Below are 15985 nucleotides of genomic sequence, written 5' to 3' on the forward strand. Positions count from 1 at the left end.
ATTATTTCTATTCATTTATAACAATTCCTAGATAATTTAATAACTCATTACATTATTTCTATTTCTTTATTTTTTATTATTCTTATTTCTAATGAATATTAATGAATATTATGAATTAATTTCATTGTATTTATCATTCTTTTCATCTTATTATTCATTTTTATATTATGTATTAAATTAAACTTAAAACAATACTATCTTCTTATTTTTATCATTTATTCATTCTTGATTTTCTTATTTATCTTCATTATTTCTTTACATTCTTATTTGTGTTTATTATGTTTTATTTTATTAAACTAAATATTAAATTAATCTTTCTTCATTTAAAGAATTAATCTGATTATTCTAAGAATAATCATGGTTATGTTTATTATCATTATTAGTATTCCATTTGAACAACCATCTTCAATACATTTATTATTATAATTAAATTTATATCATGATTCATAATATGATAGTACACATTTTTTACTCATTTCTCCTTTATCTCCACATTCATATCCTCATGTTTTATATTAATTTCTTTATCACACTTATTATCTATTTTTAACTAATCTTTTATTATTTCGATTACATTTTGTTTGATTTTCTCTATTATCTTCTTTGTTTCTTCTTTAAATTTTTAATCACTTTTCTATTCTATCAAATTGATTAATATTCACTCTTTCATCTATCATATCAGTTAGAAATTCTCTAGGAGTACTTTCATTATATAGATAATCTATATATTCAATATAACTTATTCAAAGATTATATCCATATTCTTTTAATGTGTCATGAGGTTCATATATATAAAAATCTCTAATGTTAGAAGACGGTGATAATCTAACTTCAATTTCTTCATTTTTAATATATGGATCTTCATCAAATAATACAATAATAGCACCTCATCATTCTTTTAATCATTTTGTAACAAATGAACATGATGAATAACAGTATGAATCTGTATAAACTACTATTTCTGTTGGTTTTCTTGTTTTTCTCATTAATTTCTTTGTTTTCCAAATCCAAGTTAATTGTTGTGAAACATTATGTTCAACATCACCATATTTAATAATATTTGGATTTGAATACCATTCTCCAAGTAGTTTTGTTAACAGACATTTTTCTCAGTTCACATTTGTTGGTCGTACACACATACTATAATCTATTTTCATTCTATCTTCTGTAAAATCTGATATTCTTACTGTAATATAATTGGTATCTTCATATGGTGATATCATTTTCTCAACAATGTATGAAAGTTGTGATGAATATCCTCCATTCTTTGTGAATATTAATTGAATTGGATATTCGTTTGAATCAAATAAATCAACACATTCATTTAATTTCTTCTTGAAGTCATTTCTCTCATTGTCATTTTCAACATGAAAATTATTTACAATTAATTGTTTATTTTGTTATTTATTGTTAAACAACATACTTCTTCTTTAGAAGAAAATATGTTGATATTCATCATTTTCATTTTGTAATGTTCTTGTTTCTTTTGTTTCTTCTAAATATTCTATTCTTAATCCATCTCTTATTCACCTTCTATTACTTCTTTCAATACCTCCTTGAACACTCTGATTCGTTTAATTTAATTATCTTATAATTAACTGTTACTTTTTCTTCATTTTTCCATTTAATAGTTATTGGTGTGTTTAAATATTCTTTTGATAATGGTAAACTATCAAATGTTCCAAATGTAATTTTTGATTTACTATCTGTAAATTGTGCATGTGAGCATTTTAAAGCAAAGTACTTCTTTCCAAGTTCACGAATAATATTAAATGGATCTTCTCTATTTATTGTTTTAACTGGTATATTCTGATTATCAACTATTTCTTTTACTTCATTAATTGGAAACTCACCAACACTGTTTCTTTGAAATAAATACATTTTCTTATTATTATTATCAATTGGTATTGAAAATGGAATGAAATAATTGAAATAAACTAATTCAGCATTTAGTTTATAATGATTTTCATTACAATAAATTTTAAGTGAATATCTCTTGTTGAATTAATAAGTTTTTGTATTTGAGAATAGAAATCATATATACTTGTTGTTTCTGTATTTATTTTATTTAGTTGTTCTCAATATCCAGTTTTTCATATAATTATTTGAAAATGATGGTTGTGGTTGATTCTTTAATATATCTTTAAATACATATGCTTCTAAATATTATTTTAATAATTAATAATATCATCATTTTCTTGTTCTGTAGTATGAATTGATTCAAAGATTCAAATCAACTTTATATTTGATTGAGTTATAATGTATTCAATGCATTGTTTTGATAATGAAATTGTAATGAGTATTACAATTAAAATATTCATGTTTAATGAATATATCTTTCTTATTTATTCTTTAAACAGTCATTTATCCTATCATTTATTTACATTATTTCATGAAATATTATCATTAAATAATACAATTTTATTACAATTTCAATTCATTCATCTTTTTATTCTCTTTTATCATTTTATTATTTAATACTCATTTTCATTCTATTATCATTATGTGATCATTTCAATTTACAAATAAACATATTCACTATTTTAATACAATTAACATAAAATCATTGTTGATGATTGATACATTATTTAGATAAATTAGTTGTTGTTGAAAGAAGTGATAAAATAATTAACAAAATAACAAGTATTGAAGAATACTAACTTTTTAATTATTTTAAGTTATGAAAAACATAATGATAATATAATTAAACATTCTATGAAATGTTTAATTATATTCATTACCAAATATTCATATTTTATATTTACAATAAAAATCATCATATTGTTGTGTTTCTCATTTAATATTTAAGTTCATTCAAATATGAATTGGTCATTATCATATGTTGTACATTCATTAATAAAATGATGACATTCATTGATTTGTTTATTTCAATGAATCTTGATTTGGTATTGTCTTCTCTGTTTTCATAATAATCTGTTAGAAATGTGTCGAAAACAAATGTATTTCTTTTCTAAATCCAACATCAATTTTTCCATGAACAATCCATTTTGCAGATGTTCCATCTGAATAATATCATCTTGTATAAATATTTTGATGTTGATTTACAATATGAAAACATGATAAAATACATACACCATCAACTCGATAGATATCAATTTTGATTTCTAAATGAGTTTCATACACAAATTCTTATTATTTTAGTTTTTCTAAGAAGATTATTTGTTTAGATGAAATGTACCAAACAACTCTTGAAATGATACTATATCATAATTGTTAAGTTCTTCATCATCAAATCTCATTATCTTTCTTATAATCATTTCATTGTACAATAATTCATGATTGATAATAATGAATAATGGAAATAATTTAAATATTTGATGTTGAAGAGGATTAGTCATCAATTTATTGTTTGAAAGATGACATTCAATCAGATATAAAGTGAAAAATATAATGATTGATTTGTTCATTTTTTAATTTAGAATAATGATTGATGTGTTTTATACTCTATGATATGAGTATAACGAATAAGATATAATAATATTCTGATAATGTTATTTGATAATATCATTCTCTATTTGAAGAACATTCACTTTTATCAACTATCTCTTTTTCTAATTATTTAAAGAATCATATGAAAAATATGAATGAGAATTCTCACAATTGAATGTTGACGTAAGAAAAATACTTCATTCAACAAAAATCAAAATAAATGATAAAATAAACGTGTTTGTTTATTTTATTTAGAATTTCATTGTTTATTGTATCTTCTTTCTCTTTATCTTTCATAATTACTTCATCATCAATATTAATCATGACAGTTTGTTTCATAAAAATAAATTATTATGTTTTAATTTTGAATATCATCAAATAAATTAACAATGTGTTATATCTTTATTATTTAACATTATTTTAATATCAATTTGTTGTTTGTATTTAGAAGAATAAAATAATTAATAATGGTTATATATTTGAATTATTCTTTGTTTATTATATCTTCTTTATTTATATTTATTTCTTCTTATTCTTTATTTCTTTATTTTTCATTCTTGTTGTTTATTTCATATTTATATTCATTGTTGTTATTATCATTATTGTTGTGTATTTATTATTATTGTTTATTTCTCTATTTCATTGATAAATTTCATTATCATAATGATGTATTGATATTATTTTATATTGTTATTCTTGTTGTATATTATTTATCTTTTCTTCTTATTCTTACTATTATTTCATTTTATTATTATTTATTGTTTGTTTTGATTTATCTCTTTCTTCTTTTTTAATTTTCATTATCTTCTTTTAATTTCTTGATAATGTTGTGTTGTTTGTTAATTTATTCTTTATTATCTTCTTCTTATGTCTTTCTTTGTTTATTTCTTATTTATTATTCTTCTCCTTTTACACCTTTTATTTATTTCTTTATTTTGATTATTATCTTTATTTCCTATTCAATTCTTTTATAATTGGTTCTTTAACTTTCTCTCTTTATTTTATTTTGGATTAAATATAATTCTGTCCGATTATTCTTTTTCTTTATCATTTATGTCTATTTCTTCATATTCTCCTTTTCAATTTACTTGTTATTTTCACTCCAATTTCATTCTCTGTTATTATTACATAATTCTTAAGTTGTTATCCTTATTACCATTCTATTTACTCATATTTTTCTTATCATTTCTCATTTCATCTTTCTTTTAATTCACGTTTTCGTTGTATTTCTTTTACCATTTGTTATATACTTTATTGCTACTTCATCACTATCATATGTATTCATTATTGATTATTTCATGTTTACTTTTGTGTACAATACCAATGATGTTATTCAATGATAATGATAATAAACATTATTATATTCTTTCCATTGAAAATGAATCTTTTTAAAATAGTAAAAACAAAAAATAAAAAAAAATACAAAAGTTGTATTTTATTAATGGATAATAGATCAACAACTTCAGTTTATAGACAAATTACAAAACCTATAAAAGCAAGAACACAAGGAGAATTAGTTCCTCGTGATAATATTATTCAACTCATGAAAATGCTTGATGCACGATTAGCTCCTGATCAAGAAGTTATAAGTTTTCTTCAAGACTTAGTTGAAGAATATGTAATTGAAAGTGCAGAAGAAATGATGGTGTATGCCAGACATCGATCCGATAATACTCTTGATTTTAGAGATGCAAAACTATATTATGAACGTCAATTCCATCACAGTATTCCTGCTATTTTAAGTGTTATCCAACAAAGTCATCTTCCAACTGAGTCAATTCTCAAATCAATTTATAAAAAGAAACCATTAACTAAAAACCATATTACTCATATTCAAGACTTCAAAAAAGCAAAGAAATAATTATTGTGTTTTAAAAATTCTTGTTAGTTTTTACTTTGATTTATTTCTCGGATAGAAATTTGTTTTATATTATAAAATTTAATAATTATAATTAAATTATATTATCTGAAATCAAATAATCATTGATAATATTTTATTTATTTCTTCTAAATTTTTTGAATATATTAAATAATTTATTAACAATAATAACTATCATTCTTCCCTTATAAATTGACAAAGTAAATAAAGTGTTTGTTAATGTTTAGTTAATAGTCATATCATAATCCCTATAAAGTTTGTTGTTTTGTTTTTGTTAACAATTTTATTATTTAGTTTATAACTAATTATAACATTCCAGTTCATTTATGGAATAATAAACATAGGACAGTCTTATTTTCTAATGGATGGTTTAATTGGTTATCAATAGAGAATGTATTTATATAATTGTTATGGTTTATAAAAAAGTAGTATATCTTTATAAATTCAACTACAATATAAAATGGAAATAATTATCTGCTCATTAGATTTAATAATAAATTTTATTTTATTATTTAATAAAAGTGTTTTTTATATAAAACCAATTATATTATTCAACAAACGAACAAAACGCTTGAATGCAACACGGGTATTGCTAAGTTATTCACTCGTAAACTACTAAAGATGAGAATTACCTTTGAAATTGTTAAAAACAAAAAATAAAAAACAATAGAAATTCAATAAAAAGAAAAAATACAAAGAAGAATAAATGTAATTAAAAAAGAAGAATCATAATTATAAAAATATTACTAATAAATAAAAAAAGATTTTATAGATATAATTGAAAAGAAAAGAACTTAAAAATGATAGTTATGACAACTTCAAGTGAAAAGATTGAAGAAGAAAAGAGTTATTTTGATAAACGAATTGGATTTTTAAAAGAAGAACAAACAATACTTACATCAATATTTAAAAGTATGAAAGATCTTGGAGAACATTTTCAGAGTTTACAAGAACTATTTATGAGTGATGAAGCAATGAGTATCATTGATGATGCTCAATTATCTGAAGTGATCACTCGAACAGGATTCTTATCAGGAGAAGTACTATCTTGTCAAACAAAACAAAAATATTATTTAGACGAAGTAACAACATTGTATAATGATGTAAAGAAAGCGTCAAAAGAAGTTGGAAAAACTCTTAATTCAGAAGATACAGAAAAAATAGAAATTAAGAGCACTTCAATATTTAAAGCTAAAAATAATATTCAACTTTCACCACAACTTGTTTTAAGTTTTCTTGATACATACAAACATTTTTGTATTGATGGACATGATTTTTATGAAAGAAAAAAAGAAGGAGAATGGAGAAAAGTATCAGTTAAAGATATTGTTTTATATAGAAACCAACCACTTCAAGAAATATTAAAGAATGAAAATAGATCATCAAATTGTATTCCTATTGCTATAGAACAAATTATTAAAGAGATTAAAGAACGTGGAATAGTTCAAGGAATATTTAGAGAATGTGGAAAAGTTTCAGAAATTGAAGAAATAATTAATAGGATGTCTGTTACTAATTTTAAATTATTAGAACCAAAGGAATTATCTTCTCTACTTAAACGTTTTGTTAGAGACATTCCAGGTGGACTTATTGATATTGAAATTCAAAATAGTTTAATTGAAATTTGGGGAATGAAAGATATTCAAAAGTCTACAAGAGTAAAACAAGTTTTTATGTTACTTAAAAGTTTACCAGAAGAAAATTATACTCTATTACACAAAATTATGGAACTTAATTTTGATATTCAATTGGAACAAAAAACTACTTTAATGAATGCTACTAATTTGTCAATTTGTTGGACTCCAGTATTATTTGATATGACAACTTTTTTATTGAAAATGAAAGAAGCAAATGAAATTGTAGAGGTTATGATATTAGGTGGTAAACAAATGTTTTAAATTAGCAAATTGAATTATTTTAATGTTTATTTAATAACCCCCAACAAACATTTCTTATAATAAAAAAATATAAATAAAATAATGGTTTTTAAAACAAAAATATTTCAATTTATAAAAATCTTATTATTTTTTGTCTTTGTAATAAAAAATGATTAAATTATAGTTTTTAAATAATAAAAGTAAAAGAATTAAATTATAATTAAAAATAACTTAAAAGAAATTAAAAATGTATTAAAAATAAAAATTAAAAGTATTTTATTCTTTTTCTTTATGAACTAGAAACTCTGTTTATTAAAACATCTTATGGTTTTAGTATTAAATTTCTTATATGAAATTACTAAAGTAAATGAAGAAGACAATACCAAAGAAGATGATGGTGTTAGTACATCAGTATGGGTTGTTATGTCATGTATTATTGTTTCTTTTTTTGTGATATTGTTATTTAATATTGTATTTTTTGTAATTAAGAACTGTTTCTTAAATGAACCTTCGATTGTTGAAGACGAAGAAAATAAACAAATTAAGATTATGGAATTAGAAACAAATCAAATGATGGCACCTATTTCTCCTATGAAAATAGAAACTCCAGCAAATTTCTCTAAAGCTACCACCCCTTCAAGATTACCTTCAAGACCTACTTCTAGGATATCTCAAAATTCTGTAAAACAATTTTCTAAATCATCTACTCCATCCCAATTATCAACTCCTCATTTGCATCAAATTTATCAAGACACAAAAGAAACTCAAAAATCATCATCATCATCTTCTTCTCCTATTTCCTCAGTTAGTCGTTCAGAAACTCAAAACAATTAAAAAGATTATTTGTAGAAAAGGTCGAGACAATGCTTTATTCTTAATTATTATTTTTTTGTTATTTGGTTGTCATTTTTTTATTGATTTGAAATAAGAAATTGAATGTCTTTAACTCTTTTAATTAGTGTTATAATTTTAACATTATTACAGAAATGGATAAACCAAAAAGTTTATTAGATTTAGTTAATTAATGCTTTTAGACTATTTCATTAGAAGAAGTGTCATCTATTATAATTTATAAATAACAAGTTAATGTAATTCTTTTTTTAAAAAAAATAAAGTGATTTCATTGGAAAATGAATAGTTTTGATTGGAGAAACAAATAATAATAGTGAAGAATTTTAAATAAGAATGATACAAATACATAAGGATATTTCATTCTAAAAGATTAAACATAAATTGAATAGAGTCTTATGTTATGGTTAGAGCTAAAAACAAATGAAATGTTATAATAATAATTTTAACTTAATTTTATATTCAATGATTGATTAAATTTTATAAATACTAAAATATTATATTTTGTAGGAACAATATTATTTTTATTATTTTTTAAAAATGAATATTTATTAAATTATTTGAAAGCATTTTTATATAAAATTTTATTTTTCAAGGTTCTTTTTTTTACCATTAAAGAAGTTTTAAAAATTTTTAAAAAAGAATATAAAATAAGTTAAAAAAATTTTAATTATTAGTTTTTTTAATGAATTAGACTTCAGCTATTCTTACCATTTTCTTTGTTGTTTTCTTTCTAATAATAGGTGATTTTTTCATTGTATCTACATCTCCAAGAGCATCAACCTTTCCACCAGCTTTTCTAGCCGCTGCTAATTGAGCTTTCTTTTTAGCTTCTTCAGCTTTTTTCTTCTCTTTTTCTTCTTGTTCTTTTGCTTTTGCATTGTCTTTTCTTGCATTTTTCCAACTTTCAATAAATGAAGCAAGAGGTTTAAAGAATTCTTCTGGTGCAGGAGGTTTACTTACATTTTCACCAAAATACTTTAGAACATCTTTATAAATGACCATAGTCTTTTGGTACGTTTCTTTTAAATCTACAAGATCTTGTTTAGATGCAAGGATGAATGCATTCATTACTGATAAGAAATCACATCCTTCTTCTTCTTTCACTTTTTTAACAGAATTTTCAATTGTTGCAAAGGTCTTTTCTAGTCCTCCAATTTCTGATTCAAATTGAGCACCTGGAACTTTAGATGCATCAACAACTCCAATAATTTCTTCATCCCATCCAAGTACATCATCTTTATATTTTTCTTCAACTATTGAAGCAATAAAATGAAGTAATGTCCGTTTATTGTCTCCAGTTTTTGTATCACTTAGTTTTTGTAACGTATTAAAAGAAAATCCATGACATTTAGCTCTAGCAGTTCCTTGATTTAAATAATTACCAATCAATAAAATAACTTCCATTAATCGAAGTAACTTTTTACTTTCAAGTAATTGCTTGCAAGCAATTTCAACTTTCTTAATATCTGGAAGAATTTCTGATAATTTCACTGGAAATTCTAATTTACATGCAAATGCCTCTAACTTAATATTAACTGACTGAATATTACTTAGTGCATATGCAAACTGTTCAGCAACTCCAATGTTACTTTCATCTCCATTATGTTCTTTGTAATACGCATAAACTGGTTCCATTTCTTCTTTGCTTGGAATAGCTTTTTGTAAATTTCTAACGGCACTAGCTTCTTCAAATAATGACGCATCACATTTATTTACTGCAACACAGACTTCTTTAATAGTTTTATTCTTAAATCCTTTTAATGTAATTGTTAATGTTTGGTTTTGTTTACCATCAAGAATACAAACAGGCCCTTGTTTCTTTGTTTCTTTTACCTCTGTTGGTTTTGCCCGTTCAGGGACTTTAAACTGTTCTTCGATCATCTTGAAGTCAATTGGAATTTTATCTAATGTATCCATCTTAAGGAATACTGTTCCTTGTAATTGTCTATCTGTAAGTTTCTGCCATTGGAAGTTTTTAACTTTTTTGGTCGGTTTTGGCAACATAGTTACATATGCATTTGGTTTAGGTGCAGCTGGTCTAAACCCAAAACCACCAGGGGGAGGTGGGGGCATACCCGGCATTCCAGGGGGAGGTGGGGGCATACCTGGCATTCCAGGAGGTGGTGGGGGCATACCTGGCATTCCAGGAGGTGGTGGGGGCATACCTGGCATTCCAGGAGGTGGTGGGGGCATACCTGGCATTCCAGGAGGTGGTGGGGGCATACCCGGCATTCCAGGAGGAGGTGGTGGTGGAGGCATACCTGGCATTCCAGGAGGAGGAGGTGGAGGCATACCCGGCATTCCAGGAGGAGGAGGTGGAGGCATACCCGGCATTCCAGGAGGAGGAGGTGGTGGTGGAATTGAACTTGCCCCAGGAGGAGGAGGTGGTGGTGGAATTGAACTTGCCCCAGGAGGAGGAGGTGGTGGATGTACAGTGCCAGTAGCGTTGTTAGTTATCGTTGTATTAACTTTACCAATAACAACAGTAGTAGGTCTTTCAGCAAGTTGTTTTTGTAAAGAGGTAAGGTCTTGTTTGAATCCTTCTAACTTAGCTTTAGATCCTTGAAGGGCTTCTTGTTTAATTTTCATTTCATTGTCTGCTTTTTTCTTATCATTTTCATATTCTGGGATTCTATCCTTTCTTTTTTTTAAACGATCTGATGCAGTAGCAGATTGATTTTTTGCTGCAACCAATTTGTCATTAACAACTTTTAGTTCCGAGTCAATCATATACAAGGATGCTACAGAAGAAACACTTTCGAATAGTTCATTTAATTTTACTTTCTTCCCTCCAATTTCATAAATTTCATCATATGGCTGAACTCCGTCAAGGTCTTTTCTATCAAGATCATAAAACCCAACCATTCTAGTAATGCACTCAAAGGCCATCCATTTAGACATAATGACTGACGATGTATCTGAACTAGACAAATATGCAGCTTCTTTCATTAATTCATGATATAACTTATCAATGTGTAAGTCTTTCATAATTCTTTCTAAGGAAATAGAAACTTTTTTATCATCATTTAAATCAATTTTATCTTCTAACTTATCATTTACTTTTTCAATTAGACTCTTCATTGTTTTATCATCGTCTTCACTTATTTGAATCCAGTCATCAAAGATATCCATAATAGGATCATCAGTCTCACCATAAATTTCATTAATATTTGCAATAAACTTTTCTGCACCAAGACAAATAAGCTCTGTTCTGATATCCATTCTCAAGAAGATATTATTAATATTTTTTACTATTGCGTGCATTACCCCCATAGCTGCTTTCTTTAATTCATTATTTTCTGTATCAAAAAGATTAACAAGCCATTCAAATCTAATTTTATTCTTTCTTTTACTTTTAAGTTCAGTAGATGCTTTAATTAAATTTTTAGAATTTATTTCATGAGGTGAAGTTGTAGTTTCTTCAGAATCACCACATGATTTAAGTAAAACTCCATTAACTAATTCAATTCGTTCATTTGTAGAAATAGACTTAGAAGACAGTGCTATTAAAATAGTACAAAGATATTCTGCACTACAAATAACATTATTAAAAATTGTTTCAGTTTCTAAAAGTCTCCTTAAAATATAAATAGTTTTCTTTTCAGCTTCAGGAATTTCTGTAACTTTAAAATGAGGATTCATCATAAGTTTATTAAACATTTTAAAGAAAGCATCAATTCCTTTATTTTCAATAAATTTTTGAATATAATTAGTGCTAGCATTTCTAATTTCAATCTCAAAATCTTTTAATTCTTTTAAAGTAAATGAACTATCTATTAATCGTTTTACGGCTGTTTCAGGTGTTGACATTTGACTTTTAATAATTACATTCTCTTTTTGTTTTTGTTCAATGTATTTCTCAATTAAAATATCTAATTGATCTTTTGGTAATACTGAAACATCTACTTTCATTGACTCTCCAATTTCTTTCATATATTTTTCTCGTTCTTCAGGTGTTATACTAGTAGTACTTGATTTAGATGGTATAGAATGTGTCATACTTCCTTTACTACTATTACTGTTTAGTTTTGTTGATGAAGTTGGTGTACTATTTGTACTTCCAAAACTTTTTGTGCCAGTACAATTTCCTCGTTTCTTACTATATTTCTCTTCACACTTTTTACTATGAAGAACTACTCCACATTTAGTACATTTAACTACACTCTCTTTACTTTTAAATGCTTTCTGACATTCAGCACAAATCCCTCCACTTGGTGGAGTTTTTAAAGTTTCATAGGTATGCGACATATGAATTGAATTTAAGATGCAGATCTTATAACTATATTAATTAAAATCTATTTTTATCTCTTTTTTTGAGTTCATTCAACTTTTTTTTATTTTAACCCTTCTTTTACTGTTTCTTTCCTTAACATATCTTATTTATCTAATCTCCATATCTTAGAAAAAAATTTTTAAAAAGTACTATAACAAAAAAGATTTTTTTTACTATTTTAAGGCTTTTGACGTTTTGTTTATTTTCAGATTGAACAATTTTCAAGTTTCTATTATTATTTTTTAAACCAAATACTCTTTTATCAATTAAACTTTTATCAATTTTTATTTTTTGTTAACTCATAACCAACAAGAAAAGTCTTTCTTTAAAAATTTCTGTCATAAATTACCTTAGTATGTTGTCTAAAAAAGTATAATACTTTTAGTTTGTTTTTTAACTACTAAATGAAGACAAGCAAATAAAACAAATAAGGAAAGTCTTTCATTCTGAGTTAATAACTAAAACCGACAGTTATTTATTCATCATCTAGTTCTATTGTTTAGATAATTGTTTATTATTAATTCATAAATAAATGTAAATTATGTTATTGTGAATATGTCCTTTTTTTACTCTAATATTTTAAATAATCAATAAATTAGAGTGTAATAAGGTATAAAAATAAAATATACCAATTACTGAAATGTAGATCGTAAATTATTAATTATTTTTCATTTTTACATACTAAAGCAGTAGAAAATGTTAGACAAATAGTAATAATGATTAATTATATATAATCTAACTACTTTTATTTTGGTGAAATTACATAAATAAGTTTTCGTTATTATATAACTTATAATAAATCAAAGAGTAAATATAAATTATTTGAACTATATAATTTAATGAGAAGATTGTAGAAAAGAAAAAGTATAAGATTATGTTAAGTAATAACAAATATGCTTTTCTATAAAAATTAAATATTACAGTTTTGATTTTAAATGACTAATAAAATTTATTGTTAAACAGTAAAAATATACAATAGACTTAACTGTATTAAGTAATAAACTTATTAATACTGATAAATAAATGAAACACAAATACTAATACTTCTGTAATTTTTTAACACAAAAATTAAAAGAAAATCTTTTTTTTAAATTATATTAATATTATTTTTGTTATTTAATTTTAATATTATTTATAATATATTTGTTCTACAAACTATTCTATAATAAAAAATATATTTATATGATTTTTACTGAATTGAAAGAGGCATACTAGAAGAAGTTCTATTCCCTCTTTCAGAAAACAATATATTTAAATTGAAATCTAAAATTTTGTAACACTTAAACAACAGAAATTAAAGTACTGTATTAAAATTATCAAAATAACTTCTTTCAACCACAATAACCAAGTACATCCTATTAATGATATCAGAAGATAATTATAAAAAAATAATTTTTTTTAAATACAAAAGACACATATATATTTCAACAGTTAGATAAATTTTTTTATTTTCTGAAGTGGTTATTCTAATTTATTAAATTACTCTATTTCCTATGTAGTATTGATAAAGCAAAAAATAAATTAAAAGAAACAAGGTAATAACATAATTCAAGTGATAGGTATTAATAACTATTCTTAGTATTTGACTTCTGTTCCCCTTTCATTAATGTTAAAGTATTTAAATTATAAACTTCCCTTCAAGAAATTAAAACTTAGTAAAATTGAGTTAATCCTCTAACCAATTTAAATGGAATTTAAATGTTTGTTAAAAGAACTCATTTCAATTTTTATAAAAAAAAAACAAAATTCATTTATAAATAGTTTTTATTAATTCGGTTAATGAGAATTGAGTTCTATCAAATACTTATTAATTATTTTAATAAGCTAAGAAATTATTATCTTTCTATTAGATATAATAAACAGTAAGTAAAAATAAATAAATTTTGTAATTTATAAGAAAAGAGTAATTAATGAGGAATAATAATTATTTAATTTCATTGATAAACATTATTAAACTAAAAATAGAAATATTTATAAATTATTTATCTTAAAAAAAACTTAAAAATAAGAGTTGGGGATATGAACCAGAAGAAACAATTAGAACTGGTTTACTTAATGAATGTTGTATTATTTTTTCCAACATACCGTGACGTATACAGGTTTATTAAAGTTAACCGGAAATGTTTAGAAACAATTAAAGGATTAAAAATCAATCCAAAGTTTTGTTCTTCGGAGTCCTTTGTTTCATTTTTTAAACGGTTTCAAACAGACACGTTTGAAGGTTGTGATATTTATTTTTGCTATAATGAATGGTTCGAAAAAGCCAAATGTATTAAATCACCACTCTTTCATTCATTAGTTGGATATGAAAAGAAAATATTAAATGTTTTACATAAAGTCGTTTCACTTAATCTTTATAATGATGATACAATCTCAGATACTATAAATTTCTTTATTGATCATGCAGATAAATTTACAAATCTTCAAAGGGTATCAGGTTCAATAGAAAATTTAATTGCATTTTTTAAAAGTTATACTCATAATGGAAAGGATATGTTTGTTCAATTCCCTCGTTTAATATTTACATCTACTACAAACGATAATTTTATTCAATTAAATGAATGTACTGTTGGTTTAGTTAATAAGTTAACTCAATACATTCGTCAAAATGGAGATACTCGAATTATTATTTTATTTAATACACATACATCAAATCCAGATCTAATAAAAAGAATGAAAGGAGTTGAATATCACCATCATGGATTTATCAATAATTCAACACCATATTGTCGTGACAAATACTGTTCATTGGATGGAAGTTTTTTTATTCAAAACACACTCGAAATAAATCAATTTAATGATATTATAACTAAGGCATATTCCAATTCAGTAATAATAAGTGGTACCCCAAATAGTTCATTAAGTATTAATCCAACTCAAATTATTTCTCCTTGGAATATTCCTGAATCAGTTAAAGGAGTGTCATTGCAATACATTTCAACAGAAATAAATAATAAAATGGTCCCTCTTTCTTTGATATCAGAACATTTAAAAATACTCAAAATAACTGAATGTAAATTTTTACAATTTAGAAGTGCGTCTTTTCTTTCATTAGAACATTTAAGAATACATCTGTGTGATTATATATCATTTGAAGAAACAAATGATGCATTTCCATCATTAATTAGTATTACTATTAGTTCATCATATGATATCAACCTTTCTGTATCATCACAAAAATTAGAAGAAATTCTTTTATATTTTAATGAAAATATTAACATCACTGGAGAAACTCCTTCTATTTCAAAACTTTTTATTCGCAAATGTAAATATTGTAAATTGCCTGCTATAAGTTTTGAAACACTAAACTTATTAATAGAAGAAAGTCCTCATTTAGAATTTCTAAATAAAATAAAACAAAGAGTATCACCAATGGAGTATGAAGGACTTTCAGTTGAACAATCAGAACATTTATGTAACTTACTTTTATATCTTCCTTCTGAATTATCAATTAAAGAAATGCTTAATCCATCAAATCATTTTATATTTAGACGATTTTCTTCAGTATCAAAGAGTCTAAAAATAGTTGATAATAGAGTAACTAAAACAAAAGATTTTGTTAATGACAATTATCAATTTTATAGTCAAAAATTCTATTTTAAAGATTATAACAATTTAAAAATGAAAATTTATGACTCTAATAACGTACTTCAT

General features: G+C 24.1%; 7 protein-coding genes across 7 annotated transcripts in view, besides 27 other annotated features; 4 read left to right on the top strand and 3 right to left on the bottom strand.

The window, feature by feature from the left end:
* Nucleotides 1–65: 65 nt before the first annotated feature.
* Nucleotides 66–182: a sequence feature (AT_rich).
* A 13-nt stretch (nucleotides 183–195) lies between these two features.
* Nucleotides 196–326: a microsatellite.
* Nucleotides 200–290: a microsatellite.
* Nucleotides 327–412: 86 nt separating the features above from the next.
* Nucleotides 413–438: a sequence feature (AT_rich).
* A 671-nt stretch (nucleotides 439–1109) lies between these two features.
* On the bottom strand, nucleotides 1110–1465 carry EDI_322410 (uncharacterized protein; the record flags this gene model as incomplete). The annotated part of the gene is made up of 2 exons (XM_001733695.1): nucleotides 1110–1334; nucleotides 1424–1465. The coding sequence occupies 2 exons, from the start codon at nucleotides 1463–1465 to the stop codon at nucleotides 1110–1112; spliced, it is 267 nt and encodes an 88-aa protein (XP_001733747.1).
* Nucleotides 1466–1545: 80 nt separating this feature from the next.
* Nucleotides 1546–1881, bottom strand: EDI_322420 (uncharacterized protein; the record flags this gene model as incomplete). The annotated part of the gene is made up of 1 exon (XM_001733696.1): nucleotides 1546–1881. The coding sequence occupies one exon, from the start codon at nucleotides 1879–1881 to the stop codon at nucleotides 1546–1548; it is 336 nt and encodes a 111-aa protein (XP_001733748.1).
* Nucleotides 1882–2160: 279 nt separating this feature from the next.
* Nucleotides 2161–2188: a sequence feature (AT_rich).
* A 473-nt stretch (nucleotides 2189–2661) lies between these two features.
* Nucleotides 2662–2774: a sequence feature (AT_rich).
* Nucleotides 2775–3787: 1013 nt separating this feature from the next.
* Nucleotides 3788–3877: a sequence feature (AT_rich).
* Nucleotides 3878–3934: 57 nt separating this feature from the next.
* Nucleotides 3935–4094: a microsatellite.
* Nucleotides 4026–4206: a microsatellite.
* Nucleotides 4128–4267: a microsatellite.
* Nucleotides 4268–4293: 26 nt separating this feature from the next.
* Nucleotides 4294–4458: a microsatellite.
* Nucleotides 4459–4481: 23 nt separating this feature from the next.
* Nucleotides 4482–4661: a microsatellite.
* A 174-nt stretch (nucleotides 4662–4835) lies between these two features.
* Nucleotides 4836–4872: a sequence feature (AT_rich).
* A 19-nt stretch (nucleotides 4873–4891) lies between these two features.
* Nucleotides 4892–5311, top strand: EDI_322430 (uncharacterized protein; the record flags this gene model as incomplete). The annotated part of the gene is made up of 1 exon (XM_001733697.1): nucleotides 4892–5311. One exon carries the CDS (start codon nucleotides 4892–4894, stop codon nucleotides 5309–5311), a length of 420 nt encoding a protein of 139 aa, XP_001733749.1.
* A 62-nt stretch (nucleotides 5312–5373) lies between these two features.
* Nucleotides 5374–5500: a sequence feature (AT_rich).
* A 314-nt stretch (nucleotides 5501–5814) lies between these two features.
* Nucleotides 5815–5867: a sequence feature (AT_rich).
* Nucleotides 5868–5973: 106 nt separating this feature from the next.
* Nucleotides 5974–6119: a microsatellite.
* A 19-nt stretch (nucleotides 6120–6138) lies between these two features.
* On the top strand, nucleotides 6139–7227 carry EDI_322440 (uncharacterized protein; the record flags this gene model as incomplete). The annotated part of the gene is made up of 1 exon (XM_001733698.1): nucleotides 6139–7227. The coding sequence occupies one exon, from the start codon at nucleotides 6139–6141 to the stop codon at nucleotides 7225–7227; it is 1089 nt and encodes a 362-aa protein (XP_001733750.1).
* A 54-nt stretch (nucleotides 7228–7281) lies between these two features.
* Nucleotides 7282–7389: a sequence feature (AT_rich).
* Nucleotides 7390–7396: 7 nt separating this feature from the next.
* Nucleotides 7397–7477: a microsatellite.
* A 53-nt stretch (nucleotides 7478–7530) lies between these two features.
* Nucleotides 7531–8040, top strand: EDI_322450 (uncharacterized protein; the record flags this gene model as incomplete). The annotated part of the gene is made up of 1 exon (XM_001733699.1): nucleotides 7531–8040. The coding sequence occupies one exon, from the start codon at nucleotides 7531–7533 to the stop codon at nucleotides 8038–8040; it is 510 nt and encodes a 169-aa protein (XP_001733751.1).
* A 226-nt stretch (nucleotides 8041–8266) lies between these two features.
* Nucleotides 8267–8320: a sequence feature (AT_rich).
* A 166-nt stretch (nucleotides 8321–8486) lies between these two features.
* Nucleotides 8487–8742: a sequence feature (AT_rich).
* Nucleotides 8743–8745: 3 nt separating this feature from the next.
* EDI_322460 (formin 2,3 and collagen domain-containing protein, putative) lies at nucleotides 8746–12306 on the bottom strand (the record flags this gene model as incomplete). The annotated part of the gene is made up of 1 exon (XM_001733700.1): nucleotides 8746–12306. One exon carries the CDS (start codon nucleotides 12304–12306, stop codon nucleotides 8746–8748), a length of 3561 nt encoding a protein of 1186 aa, XP_001733752.1.
* Nucleotides 8876–8947: a microsatellite.
* Nucleotides 12307–13109: 803 nt separating the features above from the next.
* Nucleotides 13110–13172: a sequence feature (AT_rich).
* Nucleotides 13173–13394: 222 nt separating this feature from the next.
* Nucleotides 13395–13523: a sequence feature (AT_rich).
* A 182-nt stretch (nucleotides 13524–13705) lies between these two features.
* Nucleotides 13706–13736: a sequence feature (AT_rich).
* A 317-nt stretch (nucleotides 13737–14053) lies between these two features.
* Nucleotides 14054–14104: a sequence feature (AT_rich).
* Nucleotides 14105–14198: 94 nt separating this feature from the next.
* Nucleotides 14199–14227: a sequence feature (AT_rich).
* A 20-nt stretch (nucleotides 14228–14247) lies between these two features.
* Nucleotides 14248–14339: a sequence feature (AT_rich).
* Nucleotides 14340–14350: 11 nt separating this feature from the next.
* The window catches only part of EDI_322470 (uncharacterized protein), a gene marked incomplete at both ends in the record, with an annotated part of 2157 nt that continues 522 nt past the window's right edge, over nucleotides 14351–15985 (top strand). Inside the window, one exon of the mRNA XM_001733174.1 lies at nucleotides 14351–15985. This exon is cut by the window's right edge and continues 522 nt beyond it. Within this exon, the coding sequence (XP_001733226.1) occupies nucleotides 14351–15985 (1635 nt within the window).

Source organism: Entamoeba dispar, genomic scaffold (assembly GCF_000209125.1).
Source record: "Entamoeba dispar SAW760 scf_1105229457771 genomic scaffold, whole genome shotgun sequence".
Lineage (NCBI taxonomy): Eukaryota > Evosea > Mastigamoebida > Endamoebidae > Entamoeba > Entamoeba dispar.